At 42.4% G+C, this 21,929-nt stretch overlaps 1 protein-coding gene across 5 annotated transcripts; it reads right to left on the bottom strand.

Moving 5' to 3' along the window:
- Nucleotides 1-499: 499 nt before the first annotated feature.
- Nucleotides 500-21,607, bottom strand: dipk1ab (divergent protein kinase domain 1Ab). Of its 5 annotated transcripts, none has more exons than XM_082956969.1 (7): nt 21,504-21,607; nt 21,303-21,386; nt 2,907-3,041; nt 2,592-2,699; nt 2,155-2,331; nt 1,645-1,860; nt 500-1,458 (listed from the first exon to the last, which is right to left on the bottom strand). In XM_082956969.1, the coding sequence occupies exons 2-7, from the start codon at nt 21,354-21,356 to the stop codon at nt 862-864; spliced, it is 1,287 nt and encodes a 428-aa protein (XP_082813095.1). In that variant the 5' UTR covers nt 21,357-21,386; nt 21,504-21,607; the 3' UTR covers nt 500-861. The 5 variants fall into 5 exon arrangements, with proteins under 5 accessions (XP_082813095.1, XP_082813094.1, XP_082813093.1 ...); XM_082956968.1 differs by having other exon boundaries at nt 500-1,461; XM_082956967.1 differs by having other exon boundaries at nt 2,562-2,699.
- Nucleotides 21,608-21,929: the final 322 nt, after the last annotated feature.

Below are 21,929 nucleotides of genomic sequence, written 5' to 3' on the forward strand. Positions count from 1 at the left end.
CAATGAGTCTAAACATTATACAATGAAGGGGGAAATTAACCCCTTCCCCTCAATTTGTAAAGCATTTTTACCTGACGGTTTGATTGTCCCTCTATATACAAACGACATTCAACATCTGTCAATTGAAATGAGTTTATTAGTCACTAATCTGGCTTTCACATGACTGAGCAGGGGTACAGTCATGGGAGGGCATAGGTTAAAAACAAAAGGCCCAGCCAATCAGTTTCATTACAGACAGCTGATGAAACGGAGTAATTCTCTAGGTGGCTGGTCTCCGATGATCCCACAGGTAAATTAGCCAGATGTGGAGGTCCTGAGGCCGGTTGGATGTACTGCCAAATTCTCTAAAACTGAGGCAGTTTATGGTAGAGAAATTAACAGTCAATCCTCTGGCAACAGCTCTGTTGAACATTCCTGCAGTCAGCATGCCAATTGCATGCTTCCTCAACTTGAAACATCTGTGGCGTTGTGATCAGTGGCCTTTTGTCCCCAGCACAAGGTGCACCTGTAATGATCATGCTGTTTTATCAGCTTCTTGATATGCCACACCTGTGAGGTGGATGGATTAACGCTCACAAACATTTATACACAAAATGTAAGATTTGTGTGTATGGAACATTTCTGGGGTCTTTATTTCAGCTCGTGAAAAACAGAACCAACACTTTACATGTTGCGTTTATATTTTTGTTCATTATAGTTCCCAAAAAAGCTTAGAGGAGAGGGCGTTAGGGGGCAGCAGTGGTGTTCATCTGTGTCCTGATTCTCCACCCTTTCCCAAAGTGTGGATTTACAATGGTAGAAACGCAGTTCCAACCAATACTTTCAAATCCAGGGTCTAGATGTACCTATGTTTTAACCTCATTAGGAGTCCTTGGTGTGCGAAATCTTTTTCCACAACAAGCTCTTCAGGTTGTTCAGTATAAGCGAGTGTTCCATCTCCATCTGTTCGGCCGAGCCCTTTAATGCTATACAGGCATACAGCTGTTTCTCTAGCTCCTCCTGAATGTCAGACGGCGCCCCGTTCAGGAGGTAATCCTTCAGTGCGCCGCACGCCTTGGCCAGGTTGGGCTGCGTCACCTCTGGCGTACACCGGTGCTTGGTGAGGTCACAGGAAGTGCGACAGTCGGCACCGTACAAACAGTCCTCTTCCGTGTCGCATCGCCGCTCCCTCATGGCTTTCTGGAAGGTGGCCTCAGGGACAATGTGGCGAGTGTCCATCACCTTCAGGTCGTGGCGGTCGTTGTAACCAAAGCCGTCTGCGCTCACGTCACACATGAGGAAGGAGCCGAAGGTCCCGTGGAAAACATCCTCAACGAGCTCCAGGAGGCCGATGGAGATCTTGGCCTTGCGGGGCCAGGAGGGCGTGAACCACTGGTCCATGCTGCGTCGTACCCCCGCGGGGATCCACAGCTCCACCACCCAGGGCAGGCTGATGCCGTACAGGGGAGCATAGGGCACCTTCTCCACGTACAAGTTCAGAGGAAAAGGGAACAAGAGAGATGGGGGGTATTGAAAGAGGCAGAGGAGAGAGAGCTGTGATGACTTTCATCACATAAATAAGCTCATGATTTGAATCAATCTGTCATGATTACTGGATAATTTGTGGGGGTTTTTCTTCATAAATGGGCATTCCTATTAGATTACCTTCTCCATCACATACATGTCCCCACAGAAGCCCAGGAGCCTAGGGGTGTGCTCTCTGTCCTGCAGGACTATTGCTAGCAGAAACTCATTGAGCTGGAGAAGAGCCCACATGGAGCGGGCCTCCGGCAAGGAGATGAGGCCATCTTTGTTGTAGTCGGCCACGGAGAAAACCAGGCTCACTAGGTCTGGAAGGTTGGCCTGTTCACCCACCTTGGTCTGGAGAGGAATAAGGGGTGAGAGATACCTTCGTAACAGAACTGCATTAATGAACATGCTAGCCACTAAAGTCATAACACACTAACAAAGATGGAAATAAGTTACGTGAATGTGAATACTGTGACAAAATATCAATTAGCATTTATGAAATATTGGTGTCCTGATTATAAATGCATAATGTATGGATTATGAATGTGTTATGAAGACCTTCAAATAAGTGTTGCAAACATGAACCTATTAATAAAAGCTGGTAGTCTAATGAATCACACTGGGACGAGATGACAGTATTCTGACCTTGAGGTGGCTGAGGACCATCTCTTTGAACTTCTCTACGGAAGTTCCCTTGGTGGGCTTGTTGAACGGCGACGCCTCCTTCCTGTGCTCCATCTCAGCTCCCAGGTTATAATGAGGAACCTCCTCCATCTGGCACTTAATCACCCCCTCCAGGTCCCCCCAGCCACCTGAGTACACCTGAGACACACAGACCCACAACATGCTCATGTTAGTTCTCAGACGCGGAAACACTGTAGCTCTAAACACTATGGGTGAATCTCAAGTCCTTCCTTGATTCCTCATGTCCTCTCTCCACATCACCTGCCCAATGTCAGAAGGAAGTGAGATGCAGGTGGATTGGAGGAGAAGATCCTTGGATGCTCTCCTTCCCTCTTACATTTTGGAAAGGAAAGACTTTTGAGATTTACCGTAGAACTTGGATCAGAGTCAGATCTGACCTGGTTGTTCGGCTTGGCAGAGAGACACTTCCCCAGGTACAGCGTGTCTTTTTCACACAGGCTTCTGCATGCCGAGCCGTCGATCACTCCTTTCCTGTACTTGTCACACTTGGATAAATAGACATGGTGTTGGTTTGTATACTGTAACTAACAAATAGACAGACATGGTGTTGGTTTGTATAGTAACTCACAGGATGGTTTTAATACAATATGGAAGCTGACACTGGAATGCTGTATTTGAAGGAATAGTATTTTTTTAACCAGTAGGAGGCTCCATCAATTTACTAATTTCATATAAGGAAATAGAGAACTCACTATGGAATTCTTGCACTCATGTCCACGACACAGCTCTGAGTAGGATGAGTACTCCACATACACCACCCAGCTACCCACAAACACTGCCAGCCATGAGAAGAACAGATACTTCATGTGCAGGTAGGAGAATCGGGCCTGAAACAGAGAGAGCAAGGGAGTGAGGGAGAGAGAGAGTATATAATGAGATAGAGGGGGAGAGAGAGCTGTGATGACTTTCATTACATAATAATAAGATCATGATCAGAATACATAAATGGGCATTCCTATTCAAAGAGTTCAGGTGGAACAGCCTCCTTTATGATACTTGAACAGAACTTGACCCAGATATAGTGAGACTGAAGACGTGTAAACAGTATTTAGTTAATGTGAGTTTGATTATCCACAGGAGTAAATATCATGGAATGTAGAAAATGAATGATAGGTATGCTAAATATTGCCCCACATTTATGTTGCAATAACAAATGTGAAGTTGAGATGCACTGAGCATTACAGGGATTTTCAGTCATTTCCATAAGCAGGCTGGTCTAGTACCAGTAGTGTTGTTATCCAATTAATAAATGAATAGCTCCTTCACTGGGGTGCATGATGAAATATGAAACTTTAACTGAGATTCAGTATTATAACAATCATACAATCATGCAGAATAGATGAGGTGAGAGATTAACAGATAACACACTGACATAATTTGCGCTAAAACAGGGTCAGGTTGTGAGACGTGAAGATTCATAGAAAGAACAAAATTCAAAACGACACTTCCTCAAAAACGAATGTCAATTTAGATTTGAGTGGGTTTCAACAGAATGCATTTGGGGAAAGAAATAATTCATTTTGCTGTGCCAGAAAATCCTACCTTTCTCCATGTTCGTCAGGAACTAACAGCAAACAGAGCCATTTGAAATCTAAATGCCACTCAATGAAATTTGGCCGGATTGGCGTAAATCCCAGACCCCTCGTGGCTTAACATTCTCTAATCAGACATCTTAAACCTGCTTACTGTGTTATTCCTCTCCAGAAGGGCTGGGTGATCTTGTAAAATGTATAACGTGAAAGGAGTAATAACTATTGTTATTGAGAGGGAGAGCATGAGAGAGAGAGAGATGAGAGAGAGAAACAGTGTGTGCTTGGGGACAGGGAGTCGATACAGCCATAGGGCTCTGGTAAAATGAAGTGCACTATATAAGGAATAGGGTGTCATTTGGGACATAGACAGTGATAGACCAAGGAGGGAGGAGGGGTGAGGCCTTCTGTCTTGTTCCCAGTGTCTGTTGCGCCTGCATCTATGCTTGTTGTAGTCTAGCAACCATCTGTGAGAACAGACCATGTGACTCGTTCTTCCTAGACAGACTTGGCCACCGCAACAGAGAGAACAATAAATCACTGAACTGAGGTGAGGAGGGTCATATAATGAGGGGGGAGAGCGAGAGACATATCATCTATATATACTGTACGAGCCAGCATTGAGTCAATCATGTCATTTCATATGATCCCATATAGTGGCTTGCGAAAGTATTCACCCCCCTTGGCATTTTTCCTATTTTGCTGCCTTACAACCTGGAATTAAAATAGATTTTTTGGGGTTTTGTATCATTTGATTTACACAACATGCCTACCACTTTGAAGATGCAAAATATTTTTTTTATTGTGAAACAAACAAGAAATAAGACAAAAAAACGGAAAACTTGAGCGTGCATAACTGTTCACTCTCCAAAGTCAATACTTTGTAGAGCCACATTTTTCACCAAGTTCAGCTGCAAGTCTCTTGGGGTATGTCTCCATAAGCTTGGCACATCTAGTCACTGGGATTTTGCCCATTCTTAAAGGCAAAACTGCTCCAGCTCCTTCAAGTTGGAAGGGTTCCGCTGGTGTACAGCAATCTTTAAGTCATACCACAGATTCTCAATTGGATTGAGGTCTGGGCTTTGACTAGGCCATTCCAAGACATTTAAATGTTTCCCCTTAAACCACTCGAGTGTTGCTTTAGCAGTATGCTTAGGGTCATTGTCCTGCTGGAAGGTGAACATCTGTCCCAGTCTCAAATCTCTGGAAGACTGAAACAGGTTTCCCTCAAGAACTTCCCTGTATTCAGCGCCATCCATCATTCCTCCAATTCTGACCAGTTTCCCAGTCCCTGCCGATGAAAAACATCCCCACAGCATGATGCTGCCACCACCATGCTTCACTGTGGGGATGGTGTTCTCGGGGGGATGAGAGGTGTTGGGTTTGAGCCAGACATAGCGTTTTCCTTGATGGCCAAAAAGCTACATTTCAGTCTCATCTGACCAGAGAACCTTCTTCCACATGTTTGGGGAGTCTCCCACATGCCTTTTGGCAAACACCAAATGTGTTTGCTTGTTTTTTTCTTAAGCAATGGCTTTTTTTCTGGCCAGTCTTCCGTAAAGTCCAGCTCTGTGGAGTGTACAGCTTAAAGTGGTCCTATGGACAGATACTCCAATCTCCGCTGTGGAGCTTTGCAGCTCCTTCAGGGTTATCTTTGGTCTCTTTCTTGCCTCTCTGATTAATGCCCTCCTTTGCTGGTCCGTGAGTTTTGGTGGGCAGGTTTGCTGTGTTGCCATATTCTTTCAATTTTTTAATAATGGACTTAATGGTGTTCCGTGGGATGTTCAAAGTTTCTGATATTTTTTTATAACCCAACCCTGAACTGTACTTCTCCACAACTCTTCATAGTGCCGCTTGCTTGGTGGTGCCCCTTGCTTAGTGGTGTTGCAGACTCTTGGGCCTTTCAGAACCGGTGTATATATCTACTGAGATCATGTGAATCTTAGATTCCACACAGGTGGACTTTATTTAACTAATAATGTGACTTCTGAATGTAACTGGCTGCACCAGATCTTATTTAGGGGCTTCATATACAGTTGAAGTCAAAAGTTTACATACACTTATGTTGGAGTCATTAAAACTCGTTTTTCAACCACTCCACAAATTTCTTGTTAATAAACTATAGTTTTGGCACGTCAGTTAGGACATCTACTTTGTGCATGACACAAGTAATTTTTCCAACAATTGTTTACAGACAGATTATTTCACTTATAATTCACTGTATCACAATTCCAGTGGGTCAGAAGTTTACATACACTAAGTTCAATATGCCTTTAAACAGCTTGGAAAATTCCTGAAAATGATGTCATGGCTTTAGAAGCTTCTGATAGGCTAATTGACATCATTTGAGGCAATTGGAGGTGTACTTCAAGGCCTACCTTCAAACTCAGTGCCTCTTTGCCTGACATCATGAGAAAATCAAAAGAAATCAGCCAAGACCTCAGAAAAAGAATTGTAGACCTCCAAAAGTTGGGTTCATCCTTGGGAGCAATTTCAAAATGCCTGAAGGTACCATGTTCATCTGTACAAACAATAGTACGCAAGTATAAACACCATGTGACCACACAGCCGTCATACCGCTTCGGAACGAGACGCGTTCTGTCTCCTAGAGATGAACGTACTTTGGTGCGAAAAGTGCAAATCAATCCCAGAACAGCAGCAAAGGACCTTGTGAAGATGCTGGAGGAAACAGGTACAAAAGTATCTATATCCACAGTAAAACGAGTCCTATATCGACATAACCTGAAAGGCCGCTCAGCAAGGAAGAAGCCACTGCTCCAAAACCGGCATAAAAAAGACAGACTATGGTTTGCAACTGCACATGGGGACAAAGGTCATACTTTCTGGAGAAATGTCCTCTGGTCTGATGAAACAAAAATAGAACTCTTTGGCCATAATGACCATCGTTATGTTTGGAGGAAAAAGGGGGAGGCTTGTAAGCCCGAAAAACACCATCCCAACCGTGAAGCACGGGGTGGCAGCGTCATGTTGTGGGGGCGCTTGGCTGCAGGAGGGACTGGTGCACTTCACAAAATCGATGGCATCATGAGGTAGGAAAATTATGTGGATATATTGAAGCAACATCTCAAGACATCAGTCAGGAAGTTGAAGCTTGGTCGCAAATGGTCTTCCAAATGGACAATGACCACAAGCATACTTCCAAAGTTGTGGCAAAATGGCTTATTGACAACAAAGTCAAGGTATTGGAGTGGCCATCACAAAGCCCTGACCTCAATCCTATAGAACATTTGTGGGCAGAACTGAAAAAGTGTGTGCGAGCTAGGAGGCCTACAAACCTGACTCAGTTACACCAGCTCTGTCAGGAGGAATGGGCCAAAATTCATCCAACTTATTGTGGGAAGCTTGTGGAAGACTACCCGAAACGTTTGACCTAAGTTAAACAATTTAAAGGCAATCCTACCAAATACTAATTGAGTGTACATAAACTTCTGACCCACTGGGAATGTGATGAAAGAAATAAAAGCTTAAATAAATCATTCTCTCTACTATTATTCTGACATTTCACATTCTTAAAATAAAAGTGGTGATCCTAACTGGCCAAAGACAGGGAATTTTTACTAGGATTAAATGTCAGGAATTGTGAAAAACTGAGTTTAAATGTATTTGGCTAAGGTGTATGCAAACTTCCGACTTCATCTGTATAGCACGCACCACTTTTTTAACTAATTATTTTTTGAATTTCACTTCACCAATTTGGACTAATTTGTGTATGTCAATTACATGAAATTCAAATAATAATCAATTGAAATGACAGGTTGTAATGCAACAAAATGGGAAAAGCGCCAAGGGGGATGAATACTTTTGCAAGGCATTGTATCTCATCTATGTGGAACAATCACCTACATCTTTTGCGCATCCACAGAGTGTTCTACCCTGCATAACTATATCTACAACATATTACAGTCCTTCATTAAAACATAATTCTGCTCACTGCTATAACAGCACATTCATGTACACTACAGATGAGCCTGTTTGTAATGAACTAGTTTATTCTAATTAGAGAGCAATTGATGGAGAAACAGGCCTTAAATTGGGATATACATGGGTAGTTGCCTATAGTGGGCCTTGTGGAGTACAGTAATACTTCATCATTACAATGACTTGATTATGAGCTCTGTAATCAACAACCCAATGGTTCTCTGTGGTAACACATGGTTCGTTACAGGCAGACAGCTACTGTACAATCTTTTTCCTTTTTGACACACTCCAAATTGTTATTGCCTTTTGATAACATTTTCTTCCTGATTCATAATTCTAAAATGGACTATCTTAATGTTCTCAATAGATCAATAATGACATTACTTCAACACAGAGAGCTGGCTGAGTGGAGGAATAACAGACATTCAGAAACCCTTTCTATTCCATCTATTAATAATAAATATGTCCAATGTTTGACAGTGATGGACTCCCCCAGCCTCTCTCCCTCTTTCAGTTCCAATTTGCTTTATTGACATGACTGTCTCTCTCTGTATCTCTTCTGTGCAATTCTCAACTTAATACAGTACTTTGAGTGCCAATCTTCTCCCTCTATTCCATGTCGTGATGCTGTGTGTGGATCTGTAACCACATCTTACTCAATTCCCACATTTCCTTACCGTCCAATGGCTATGGACACGATTGTGAGTAAAGGTGAACTCTTGCGTCGTCTTTGCCCAGCACTTATAATGTGTTGTACATTGGACAATACCACTTTCTAAAGATGAACCCTTTACGCAAATGAGAGTCCCTGTTATCTGAATTGGATTTGAGTTTCTCTCTATAAGAACTCTTTTATTAGTGATGATGCACAAGACTTGGACTTGACACTCTCCCTTCATCTTCCACCCACCCTCTTTCACTGACAGTAAAGATGACTCTTCTTAAATCAATTTAGCCCTTCAGTCTGCATCCATCTCGCTCTCTAATCTAATCCTTCTCTCTCCCTATTCAATGGACCTCTTACTGTAATGTCAGTCCATTACTCTCCTCTTTTGTCTAGTGGAACACTTTGTCATCTCAGTGTTGAGAGCTGTGGAGTCTATTTTTTTTATTTTAACCTTTATTTAACTAGGGAAGTCAGTTAAGAACAAATTCTTATTTTCAATGACAGTCTAGGAACAGTGGGTTAACTGCCTTGTTCAGGGGCAGAATGACAGGTTTGTACCTTGTCAGCTCGGGGATTCGATCTTGCAACCTTTCGGTTACTAGTCCAACGCTGCCGCTCCTGACTAGTCACAAGTCACTTCTCTATTGTGATTGCAGGTTCAGAGCAACCGCTTTTTAGCGTATACTGGCTTGAGTTTCCTCTCTCCCCAAAGCCCAACCTCATTCTGTGGTCCTAGACCTGGACGGTGGTTGGAGCAGCTAGAGGTCAACGAGCTGTAATCTCAGTTAACCCTTTTCCTCTGTGCTTAGATTTTTCCATACTTGTGGAAAGAGTTTGTGCTTTCCAGATAAGTGTTCTCCCAGCCGTAGTGCCTTGATATTAAACCTAAAACATTCAGCATTCCACAGGACCGACAACTGCTCAGAATGTCATTTATAACAGCATGGTGTCTAGTGTAGTCCCTCTCTACATGCAGGCTGATCTCTGCCTCAGTCTCTCAGAGAACCAGATACACTTCACTTGGGAGGTGTGCCACAAAATATGATTAGAGCCAGGCTAATAACATAATCTGGAGCTTGCCTTGTAATTTATCTGTGGCCTTCCCTGGTCAAGTAATCTGAAGACCTCATACACTTGACTTTACACTGAGTGAACAAACATTAAGAACACCTGCTCTTTCCATGACATAGACTGACCAGGTGAATCCAGGTGGAAGCTATGATTCCTTATTGATGTAACTTGTTAAATCCACTTCAATCAGTTTAGATGAAGGGGAGAAGACAGGTTAAAGACGGATATTTAAGCCTTGAAACAATTGAGACATGGATTGTGAATGTGTGCCATTCAGAGGGTGAATGGGCAAGATAAAGAATGTAAGTGCCTTTGAACGGGTACGTTAGTAGCTGCCAGGCGCATTGGTTTGTGTCAAGAACTCCAACGCTGCTGTTTTTTTTACCCTCAACAGTTTCCTGTATCAAGAATGGTCTACAACCCAAAGGACATCCAGCCAACTTGACACAACTGTGGGAAGCATTGGAATCAACATGGGCCAGTATCCATGCCCCAACGAATTGAGGATGTTCTGAGGGCAAAAAGGTGGGGTGCAACTCAATATTAGGAAGGTGTTCTTAATGTTTGGTATACTCAGTGTACTGTATGTTTAGCGTGAGCATAATCTGTAGGTGTCCTAGTACTTTCCCAGTGTTTTTATACAAACCTATACCCAGAACTAAAGTCTTGCGTAATTGGTCAGAGGCTCGATTAAGTTCAGGGTCCATATGTGGGAAGACAGAAAGAGTATCAGAACTGGAACAAAGAACTCTCTCTTTGCAAGTTGCAGGCAAGTCTATGGCCAAATGTTCCCTCTCCTTTCGAAATTCTAAAAAGATGCTAACACCTTGTGAAACCAAGATTTGTCCAAAGCACCGGAGCAAATCCTGCTCGTTATCTCACGCATGCCATTGTACAAATCATGACAGATCTACAGTAACATTTATGTTTACGTAGTCTGTCCATGAGAGACTAAGAGAACTGCTACAAAGCAGCATGACCACACAAACAAAGCACTGTGTTCCATATTGATTCTTGCGTAGGTAGGTGCTGTAAATTGCATCCAACTGCAAAGTCATTATAGATAACACTCTGAAGGAAAATAAATATGTGGTTGTTCTTTAAAAATCTATGTTTTGAGGGCTTTCATTTTAACTCTGTGATTATGCATTTCTCACTCCTTTACAGGAGCCCATAGGCTGCTGGTGGGGAAAGAGCAAGGCTACATCCCAAATGGCTCCATATATAATGCAAATCGTGCCCTATGGGCTCTGGTAGAAAGAAGTGCACTAAAATGGAGCCCTAAAACACAGCTAATGAGGCAGCATTGATCCTGGCTGTTGTGACTGCTTGTTATTAATTACCAGCTGTAATCAGAGCTGTGGTGATGTAATGGGGTGTGTGGATGGGAAGGGTGGCAAGTCATTATAGTGCACTACCTTTGCCCTAAGATCCCGGGTCAAAAGTGGTGCACTATAAAGGGACACAGCCTCAGCCATTGCTTAGCCACTAAATAATCATGCATCCCATCAGGCCTTGGGTTTTATTTCCTTAATTGATTATCCCCTACATATTATATGTCTGAAACATGCTGGAGATACCAACAGGTCAATCGACATACAGAGACCACTGGTGTGCTGGGACTATAGTCTAACTAACCCTAACTACAGTCCAGCCTTTTACACTGAGCAGAGGTCCAGACATTGAGTCCATGCACAACAAATACATGGACAAAGGATGCACAACAAATACATGGACAAAGCACTTGTTATTTATGACCTGAAACTGCTCTTTGGCATCCAAATATACAGGGAGAGAAGATAGAAATGTTCTCTGCTCTTGACCCATTTCTATGCTGACACTTGTTTTGCAGCCCTGCTCACCAGTCATCCATTATTCATGATCATAAAGCTAGTCCTCTCTAATGGGCACTCTCTCCAGCGGTGAAGAGAGAGAGAAATGGAAAGAGAGAGATATATGGAGAGATGAGGGAGCGAGAAAGAGGGATAGAGAGATGAGGGAGGGAGGGACATATGAACAGGGAGAGGAAAGGGGGATACCTAGTCAGTTGTACAACTGAATGCATTCAACTGAAATGTGTCTTCCGCATTTAAGCCAACCCCTCTGCATCAGAGAGGTGCGGGGGGCTGCCTTAATTGACATCCACGTCATCGGTGCCTGGTGAACAGTGGGATAACTGCCTTACGAGGGATAGAGATGAGAGAGGAGATGAAGGGGAGAGAGAGAGAGGAGATGAAGGGGAGAGAGAGAGAGGGGATGAAGGGGAGAGAGAGAGAGGAGATGAAGCAGGGATAGAGAGGGAGAATTAAAAGAATGTGTCACACAGACAAAAGCAAAGCATTTTCCTCCCTAATATTCTACATGGGGAACACTAATAGGCTTATGCACAGTGCACACACATGGGAATCGTCAAGCGTGGAAGATGTTTCCTGGTGAGAGCTTCTTTTTGCACCACCTGTGTAAACTCTCTGCTTGCATCTCCCTCTCTCTCATAGGAGTTACGCACCAGTAACTCATCTGTCCCAGCATCCATCTCTCTTACTCCCAGGACTCCAACTCTCTAAAGGAAGGTGTCATTACTATTTGCTGTGTGCACTGTGCAGGCTCAGAGAGATGTCACACTCGGTGCATCCCAAATGGCACCCTATTCTCTACAAAAACACTATATAGGGAATATGGTGCCTTTTGGGAATCACACACTCTATTTGTGTGCACGGTGCAGGCTCTGGGAGATGTAACACTGTCTCTGTCTGTCTGTGCTATGTGCAGGAGCTATGCGCTGCCTGGTTGATCAGACTCATCCCAGTCCCAAGTCGGACAGCATACAGCAGGCAATAAGAAAGATGCCACCCCTCCCTCCTGGTCGAGGACACACCCTCCTGGTCGAGGCCACACCCCAATCCCCACACTGACTCAACCTGCGACAATAACACTACATGTTAACAGCAGATTTTGGGCCAGTTGTTCACTTTTCACTTACATACTGTATAGATACAACAGGCCATGAACATGGCATATGTAAGTTACAGTCTCCTCACATACAAGCATTCAAAAATACACAGCCTTGCTCACTCTTCCTCTCTCACTCACATATGCACACACACGTAAACAAGTGCACACACACGCGCTCAAACAATCACGCACGCCTACACACACGCACAGAATAGCAGAAGTTGCCACAACAACTTAACACATTGCTTTTTAGCTCTCCCTTTGTGTCACAGGACAAAGTGACATGTCAATAGCGTTTAATTCTGACTTCCTGCTCTTCTGCTCCAGATCAGTTCAGCCTATCGAGCATGTCCAAAATACAAATGAAGTTTACACCGAAGGAGAGTGGGGTGGGAAGAAAATACTAACCAGCTAAATGCTGCATCTTAAGTAATATTGATTAAATTAGGCTCCCACCAAGTCCTCTGGGACAAGCTTAGACCTCAGACAGTGGTTTGTGAACACATGCTGATAGAGTCATGCACTGCAGTTCATGGAGAGGAGGCAATATGGGAGAGAATGGAGAGATGAGAGCACGCAGGTGTTCCCCTGAGGAGAGAGAGCTGTGGAAAGATGAGTTGGCAAACAGCTCCTCCTTAAACCTCCCCACATCTCTGAGTTTAACTGACTAGAATGTAGGTAACCAAAGCTTCCAAAAACATACAATTTATAACTCTGTTCTGTGCATGTGTGTTCTAGTTGGCACAGTTTGACAGTGCTAACATCAAATAAGATGATCAGCATCGTCATCATATCCCTCTATTGCACATACTGACACAGTTCCTCATATTCAGGCTCGGGCCACATCAGACCTGGTTCTCTCTCTTACTTCACAGGGACAAAACTGGTGGGTGGGCAATGGACGTCGGTCATTTTAATTCCTAATTGCCATACAAAAATACAGCAGTGCCTGATCACACGTTCACACTGTGTTAAATTGGTGACAAATCACAACAGACAAGTTTCTAGGCTACCCATATTAAAATGTGCAGCCAGGGCTACGTGTTTGGTGATCTCAACTATGGCTTTCACACAGGCCCATAGGGCTCTGGTCAAAAGTAGTGCACTATATAGGGAATAGGGTGCCATTTGGGATGAGTCATTCCCAGGATCTAACTCTGGTGGTAAAGGACTCAAGGAGCATTGGATGTCAGATCTGGATGACTGGGTACAGTAAACTGGACCCAGCATGGCAGGATTACCCTGTCTCCTGACAGACAGACAGGATCCATGGAGCAGTTTTATCTTGGCTGGACCACTGAGCTCTGCACACCTAGACAACCATGGCCTTCCACAGTATGTAGCCTATGTGGAGATGAAATTTAGGACGACTGCGATAACTTCAGCCACATGCAGTGCAATGTCTGACACTATTACGAGGAGTAAATCGGAAAGCAGACCCAACTGTACACAATACGCCTTTTGATGCTAAGGATTTGTTGAATGTTTTGTGGAACGATTTGTAATCTCTCATGGCAAGATTTTTGGTCTGGTTTGACAAGATTAAATTATTTGTGACATTCTGGGAAATTCTGTAGGCTACGGGGAGTACAATTTTAAACAGTGCCCTGCATAGATGAAACATAATCACAAGGAATCCATATCTCCTAGTAAGACTGCAGGACATCTGCTTGGGGTTTTATATACAGTTGAAGTTGGAAGTTTACATACACCTTAGCCAAATACATTTAAACTCAGTTTCACAATTCCTGACATTTAATCCTAGTAAAAATTCCCTGTCTTAGGTCAGTTAGGATCACCACTTTATTTTAAGAATGTGAAATGTCAGAATATTAGTAGAGAGAGTGATTTATTTCAACTTGTATTTCTTTCATCACATTCCCAGTGGGTCAGAAGTTTACATACACTCAATTAGTACTTGGTAGTATTGCCTTTAAATTGTTTAACTTGGGCCAAACGTTTCAGGTAGCCTTCCACAAGCTTCCCACAATAAGTTGGGTGAATTTTGGCCCATTCCTCCTGATAGAGCTGGTGTAACTGAGTCAGGTTTGTAGGCCTCCTAGCTCGCACACACTTTTTCAGTTCTGCCCACAAATGTTCTATGGGATTGAGGTCAGGGCTTTGTGATGGCCACTCCAATACCTTGACTTTGTTGTCCATAAGCCACAACTTTGGAAGTATGCTTGGGGTCATTGTCCATTTGGAAGACCCATTTGCGACCAAGTTTTAACGTCTTGACTGATGTCTTGATGTGAATTCAATATATCCACATAATTTTCCTTTCCTCATGATGCCATCTATTTTGTGAAGTGCACTAGTCCCTCCTGTAGCAAAGCACCCCCACAACGATGCTGCCACCCCCGTGCTTCATGGTTGGGATGGTGTTCTTCGGCTTGCAAGCGTCCCCCTTTTTCCTCCAAACATAACAATGGTCATTATGGCCAAAGAGTTCTATTTTTGTTTCATCAGACCAGAGGACATTTCTCCAAAAAGTATGATCTTTGTCCCCATGTGCAGTTGCAAACCGTAGTCTGGCTTTTTTATGCCGGTTTTGGAGCAGTGGCTTCTTCCTTGCTGAGCGGCCTTTCAGGTTATTTCGATTTAGGGTTTGTTTTACTGTGGATATAGATACTGTGGATATAGATACTTTTATCTTCACAAGGTCATTTGATGTTGTTCTGGGATTGAACGTGTCTCCTTCCTGAGTGGTATGATGGCTACGTGGTCCCATGGTGTTTATACTTGCGTACTATTGTTTGTACAGATGAACGTTGTACCTTCAGGTGTTTGGAAATTGCTCCCAAGGGTGAACCAGACTTGTGGAGGTCTACAATTCTTTTTCTGAGGTCTTTGCTGATTTCTTTTGATTTTCCCATGATGTCAAGCAAAGAGGCACTGAGTTTGAAGGTAGGCCTTGAAATACATCCACAGATACACCTCCAATTGCCTCAAATGATGTCAATTAGCCTATCAGAAGCTTCTAAAGCCATGACATCATTTTCTGCAATTTTCCAAGCTGTTTAAAGGCACAATCAACTTAGTGTATGTAAACTTCTGACCCTTTGGGATTGTGATACCTGTTTGGCCCTGTCCGGGGGTTTCATCGGATGGGGCCATAGTGTCTCCTGACCCCTCCTGTCTCAGCCTCCAGTATTTATGCTGCAGTAGTTTATGTGTCGGGGGGCTAGGGTCAGTCTGTCACATCTGGAGTATTTTTCTTGTCTTTTCCGGTGTCCTGTGTGAATTTAAATATGCTCTCTCTAATTCTCTCTCTCTCTTTCCTTCATTCTCTCTCTTGGAGGATCTGAGCCCTAGGACCATGCCTCAGGACTACCTGGCTTGATGACTCCTTACTGTCCCCAGTTCACCTGGCCGTGCTGCTGCTGCTCCAGTTCCAACTGTTCTGCCTGCAGCTATGGAACCGTGACCTGTTCACCGGACGTGCTACCTGTCCCAGACCTGCTGTCCCAGACCTGCTGGAACCCTGACCTGTTCACCGGACGTGCTACCTGTCCCAGACCTGCTGTTTTCAACTCTCTAGAGACAGCAGGAGCGGTAGAGATACTCTCAAAGATTGGCTATGAAAAAGCCAACTGACACTTACTCTTGTGTTACTGACTTGTTGCACCCTCGACAACTACTATGATTATTATTATTTGACCATGCTGGTCATTTATGAACATTTGAACATCTTGGCCATGTGCTGTTATAATCTCCACCCGGCACAGCCAGAAGAGGATTGGCCACCCCTCATAGCCTGGTTCCTCTCTAGGTTTCTTCCTAGGTTTTGGCCTTTCTAGGGAGTTTTTCCTAGCCACCGTGCTTCTACACCTGCATTGCTTGCTGTTTGGGGTTTTAGGCTGGGTTTCTGTGCAGCACTTTGAGATATCAGCTGATGTAAGAAGGGCTATATAAATAAATTTGATTTGATACAGTGAATTATAAGTGAAATAATCTTTCTGTAAACAATTGTTGGAAAAAGTACTTGTGTCATGCACAAAGTAGATGTCCTAACCGCCTTGCCAAAACTATAGTTTGTTAACAAGAAATTTGTGGAGTGGTTCAAAAACGAGTTTTAATAACTCCAACCTAAGTATGTAAACTTCCGACTTCAACTGTATGTTAGTATGAAATCGGCTTGTCTTATTGGAGCGTCCAACCGGCGAGTGACAGTGTTCCATCATGTTATGACCTCATTAGGAAGACGCAGAATGGCCAAGAAAACCCTCCGTGGGACTAAGATGGCAGACACACACACACACACACTCCCCCTTGTGACTGCTGGAACTTTTCACTTACATGGCTACTCACACAGCGGTGTGAAGGAAAAACACACACACACACACACACACGGGTGTGAAGAAAACGGGAGCAAAACAAAACGCAGCTCAGAGTGTCTCCTGGCTGAACAAAACAGACAGATGAGATGAGTTTTTGATGGTTTTTGATTCCGGCTATAAAATAAATTAAATATTTAACAGATATATTGATCACTGGGGGAAAAAAATTGCTACAAACATGAACCATATCTAACCAAATTAAAAAAAGGTTGGGCTTTATAAGTTGCAGTAAAACACCACTCGCATTGTAAAGGTTGGATCTCCTACATGGTCTCCAGAACACTGTATATCTCAACTTTCCAAGTTGATTCGAAAAGTATTCAGACCCTTTGACTTTTTCCACATTTTGTTACGTTTAGTTTGTTCCCCCTCAATCTACACAAAATACATAATACTGACAAAACAGGTTTAGACATTTTTGCTAATGTATAAAAAAAAAAAATAGATTACAAGTTGTCCTTTAAAGTTCATGTGGATAATCTTGTGACAAAGCTTAAACTGAAATTGTTTTTGTTTTTTGTAATAAGGCTTTGCTTCCTGCTTATGGCTAGAAAGAAGCTTGTTCATGCCACTTTTCTCTCTGTAATTGATTATGGTGACTTGTCTATATGCATGCAACCTCCTCTGTCTTACAGAGACTGGACTCTGTTTATGATGTATCCTTGTGCTTTTATTACAAATGCCAAGTCACTCAGACACCTATGCACCAAATTGTAGGTTGGACCTCACTTTATATGCGTAGAAAGATACATTTGTATGTGTTCATCTACAAAGCCCTTTTGGGTAAACTCCCTCTTTACCTCTGTAGTCTGGTCTCCTTCACCACCAGCAGTTAACATACCCGGTCTGCTAGGTGGTTGCTACCTAAAGTCCCCAGGACATTCACAGTTTTAGGCAAGACTGCCTTCTCTTCTTGTACACCAGACCCATGAAATAATCTACAATCCATGCTTCATCTAGATATGTAAGTGCCACTGAATGAATTTAAAATATTGATGGGAGACTCTGTTACAGAGGAGTGTAAATGCTTTTATTTTTAGGCTGGATCATGTTGTTGTATGTTTTAATTATGTAATGTATTGATTGTTGCTGCCTTCTTGGCCAGGTCTCCCTTGAAAAAGAGACTCTGGGTCTCAATGGGCTTTTCCTGGTTAAATAAAGGTTAAATAAAATAAAAATACAGGACCTATATACTAGACGATGTCAGAGGAAAGCGCCAAAAATTGTCAAAGACTCCAGTCACCCAAGTCATAGACTGTTCTCTCTGCTACCTCACAGCAAGCGGTACCAGAGCACCAAGTCTAGGACCCAAAGGCTCCTTAAAACCTCTTACATCTAGATGTTCCGCTAGGGGAACACCGCTCCACTATCCAATGATAGGGCGTGGCGCGAATTACAAATTCCTCAAAAATCCGAAAACTTCAATTTTTCAAACATATGACTACTTTACACCATTTTAAAGACAAGACTCTCCTTTATCTAACCACACTGTCCGATTTCAAAAAGGCTTTACAACGAAAGCAAAACATTAGATTATGTCAGGAGAGTACCCAGCCAGAAATAATCAGACACCCATTTTTCAAGCTAGCATATAATGTCACAAAAACCAAAACCACAGCTAAATGCAGCACTAACCTTTGATGATCTTCATCAGATGACACTCCTAGGACATTGTTATACAATACATGCATGTTTTGTTCAATCAAGTTCATATTTATATCAAAAACCAGCTTTTTACATTATCATGTGACTTTCAGAACTAGCATTCCCACCGAACACTTCCGGTGAATTTACTAAATTACTCACGATAAACGTTCACAAAAAACATAACAATTATTTTAAGAATTATAGATACAGAACTCCTTTATGCAATTGCGGTGTCCGATTTTAAAATAGCTTTTCGGTGAAAGCACATTTTGCAATATTCTGAGTAGATAGCCCGGTCATCACAGGCTAGCTATTTTGACACCCACCAAGTTTGGTACTCACCAAACTCAGATTTACTATAAGAAAAATTGGATTACCTTTGCTGTTCTTCGTCAGAATGCACTCCCAGGACTTCTACTTCAACAACAAATGTTGGTTTGGTTCCAAATAGTCCATAGTTATTTCCAAATAGCGACGTTTTGTTCGTGCGTTCAAGACACTATCCGAAGGGTAACGAAGGGTGACGCGCCGGCGCGTATCGTGACAAAAAATGTCTAAATATTCCATTAACGTACTTCGAAGCATGTCAAACGCTGTTTAAAATCAATTTTTATGCGATTTTTCTCGTAAAATAGCGATAATATTCCGACCGGGAGTCATTGTTTTCGTTCAAAGACTGAAAATGTAAAATGGACTCTTCACGTGCATGCGCGCACCAGTCTCATTGTTCTCAGATCGACCACTATCCAAATGCGCTACTGTTTTTCAGCCATGGACTGCAGAGTCATCATTCAACGTTCTGGCGCCTTCTGAGAGCCTATGGGAGCCTTAGAAAGTGTCACGTTACAGCAGAGATCCTCTGTTTTCAATAAAGAGGCTAAAGAAGGCCAAGAAATGGTCAGAGAGGGCACTTCCTGTTTGGAATCTTCTCAGGTTTTGGCCTGCCATATGAGTTCTGTTATTCTCACAGACACCATTCAAACAGTTTTAGAAACTTTAGGGTGTTTTCTATCCAAATCAAACAATTATATGCATATTCTAGTTTCTGGGCAGGAGTAATAAACAGATTAAATCAGGTACGTTTTTTATCCGGCCGTGAAAATACTGCCCCCTATCCAAAACAGGTTAACAGCTTCTACCCCCAAGCCATAAGATTGCTGAACAATTAATCAAATGGCCACACAGACTACTTCCATTGTCCCTCCCTCCCATTGACACGGTACCGGTATCCCCTGTATATAGCCTCGTTATTGTACTGTGTTACTTTTTTACTTTAGCTTATTTGGTCAATATTTTATTAACACTTTCTTGAACGGCACTGTTGGTTAAGGGCTTGTAAGTAAGCATTTCACGGTAAGGTCTACACCTGTTGTATTTGGCGCATGTGACAAAGTTTGATTTGATTTGATCAAGTTGTAGAAACATCTCAAGGATGATCATTGGAAACAGGATGCACCCGAGCTCAATTTCAAGTATCATAGCAAAGGGTCTGAATGATTATATAAATAAGGTATTTCTGTTTAAAATTTTTGATGAATTTGCAAAAATTTGAAACATGTTTTCGCTTTTTATAATGGGGTATTGTGTGTAGATTGAGGATTTTTGAAATGTTTTATCCATTTTAGAATAAGGCTGTAACTTAACAAAATGTGGAAAAAGGGAAGGGGTCTAAATACTTTCCAAATACACTGTATACTAAATGTACAAAACATTATGAACACCTGCTCTTTCCATGACATCGACTGACCAGGTGAAAGCTATGATCCCTTACTGATGTCACATAATGAAGGGGAGGAGATGGGTTAAATAAGGATTTTTAAGCCTTGAAGCAATTGAAACATGGATTGTGTATGAAATTCCAAGGGTGAATGGGCTTGACAAAAGATTTATGTGCCTTTAAACGGGGTATGGTAGTAGGTGCCAGGCGAACTGGTTTGTGTCAAGAACTGCAATGCTTCTAGGTTTTTCACATTCAACAGTTTCCTGTGTGTATCAAGAATGGTCCACCACCCAAAGGACATTCAGCCAACTTGACACAAGTGTGCGAAGCATTTGATACAACATGGGCCTGCATCCCTGTGGAATGCTTTTGACACCTTGTAAAGTCCACGCCCCGACAAAACTGAGTCTATTCTGAAGGTAGGGGGGGGAGAAATCCCAAATATCATAATAATTGTTCATGATTCTTAACTTGCTTGTACAGTTTTAAGACCGTCGACAATCCTTTTTCCAGGATAGTGACCATTTCCACCTTAATGACCAGTTATTATATGCCTTTTATACAACAGGTTACATTGTGTGTGTTTCAAATGGCACCATATTCCCTATAGTGCACTACTTTTGACCAGAGCCCATACGGTAAAAAAAATAGTTATTTAATGAAAAGGTTTTGAATGGGAAGTCAATAGGATAGATAGCATAAGGAGCTCATACACGGACAATGCAAATAAGAAGGCTGATTTAAATACAACATAAGAATGCAAAGAAAAACATAATCTAGCAGACCTTGGGATTTAAATCAGTGCTCTCATCCATGGAAAAAAACCTTGTGTGTCCTGTCTTGTGTGAAAGCTGGATGATCCCTGTTGCTACGGAAACGGTGAGTACCTACTGATTTGGGCCAATGACTACAGCTCTTGGGCATCGACAGCGCAAGTACCCTATTGGAAATTAAATAGGATCAATCCAATACTCAAAAAGAAACAGTTGTATCAGAAACAACAGCCTCAATAATGGCAATGACAACCATATAAAGGCCAAAATGACAGTTTACCGATGATTAAAATATTGCAAATGAATGTATATGAAATCGTGTCCAAAAGAGCCTTATAATGTTCAAAGTAGCCTACCATACAGGGACATGAATAATCCCAACTGTCCAATAGTGAATAGGTGATTGTCTGATCACGAGAAAGTATAGGAAAGATTTCCCACTGGGTTTACCTGTATGTAGATGGGCTTCCTCAGCCAGACCCATGAAAACAGACCTCTTGCCATGGCAAATAGAGCACATCTCACAACACTAACCTGCCAGAGGAAGAAATCGCAATAAGAAGCGAAACATAGAAATCTAATCTCGTCTTCTGCACAATTATTCTGCCTTCTTGTGTAGCAATAATTAACCACAGTGTGTACAAATAATACCAGTCCATTTCACCAAATCCTTTCTCATCCTCCGTCAAATAAGCTCTTCCTTGGAAGTGCGCTTTCGGTGCTGCAAAATAGCAGCCACTTGAACGCTGCAGTACTCTGCCCACTAGAGAGTGGGAGGGGATTGTATAGGAAAAGGGGTCCTTGATAAAGGCGTATAGATTACAATACTGTCACAAATGTTAAAGGCCCAGTGCAGTCAAAAACGTGATTTTTCTGCGTTTTATAATATTTCCACATAATGAGGTTGGAATAATACTTACAATTTTGAAAATGATGATAATGCCCCTTTAGTGTAAGAGCTGTTTGAAAAAACTGCATGTTCATTTCAGCCTAATAAGAAAGAGAGTCCCAACCCTCTCTGCCAAAAACAACTGTTTTTCAGTTTTCCCCTCCTTGCAAAATTCTTGCTTGAGAAAT

The sequence above is a fragment of the Salmo salar genome, chromosome 10 (assembly GCF_965601325.2).
Source record: "Salmo salar chromosome 10, fSalSal1, whole genome shotgun sequence".
Taxonomy (NCBI): domain Eukaryota; kingdom Metazoa; phylum Chordata; class Actinopteri; order Salmoniformes; family Salmonidae; genus Salmo; species Salmo salar.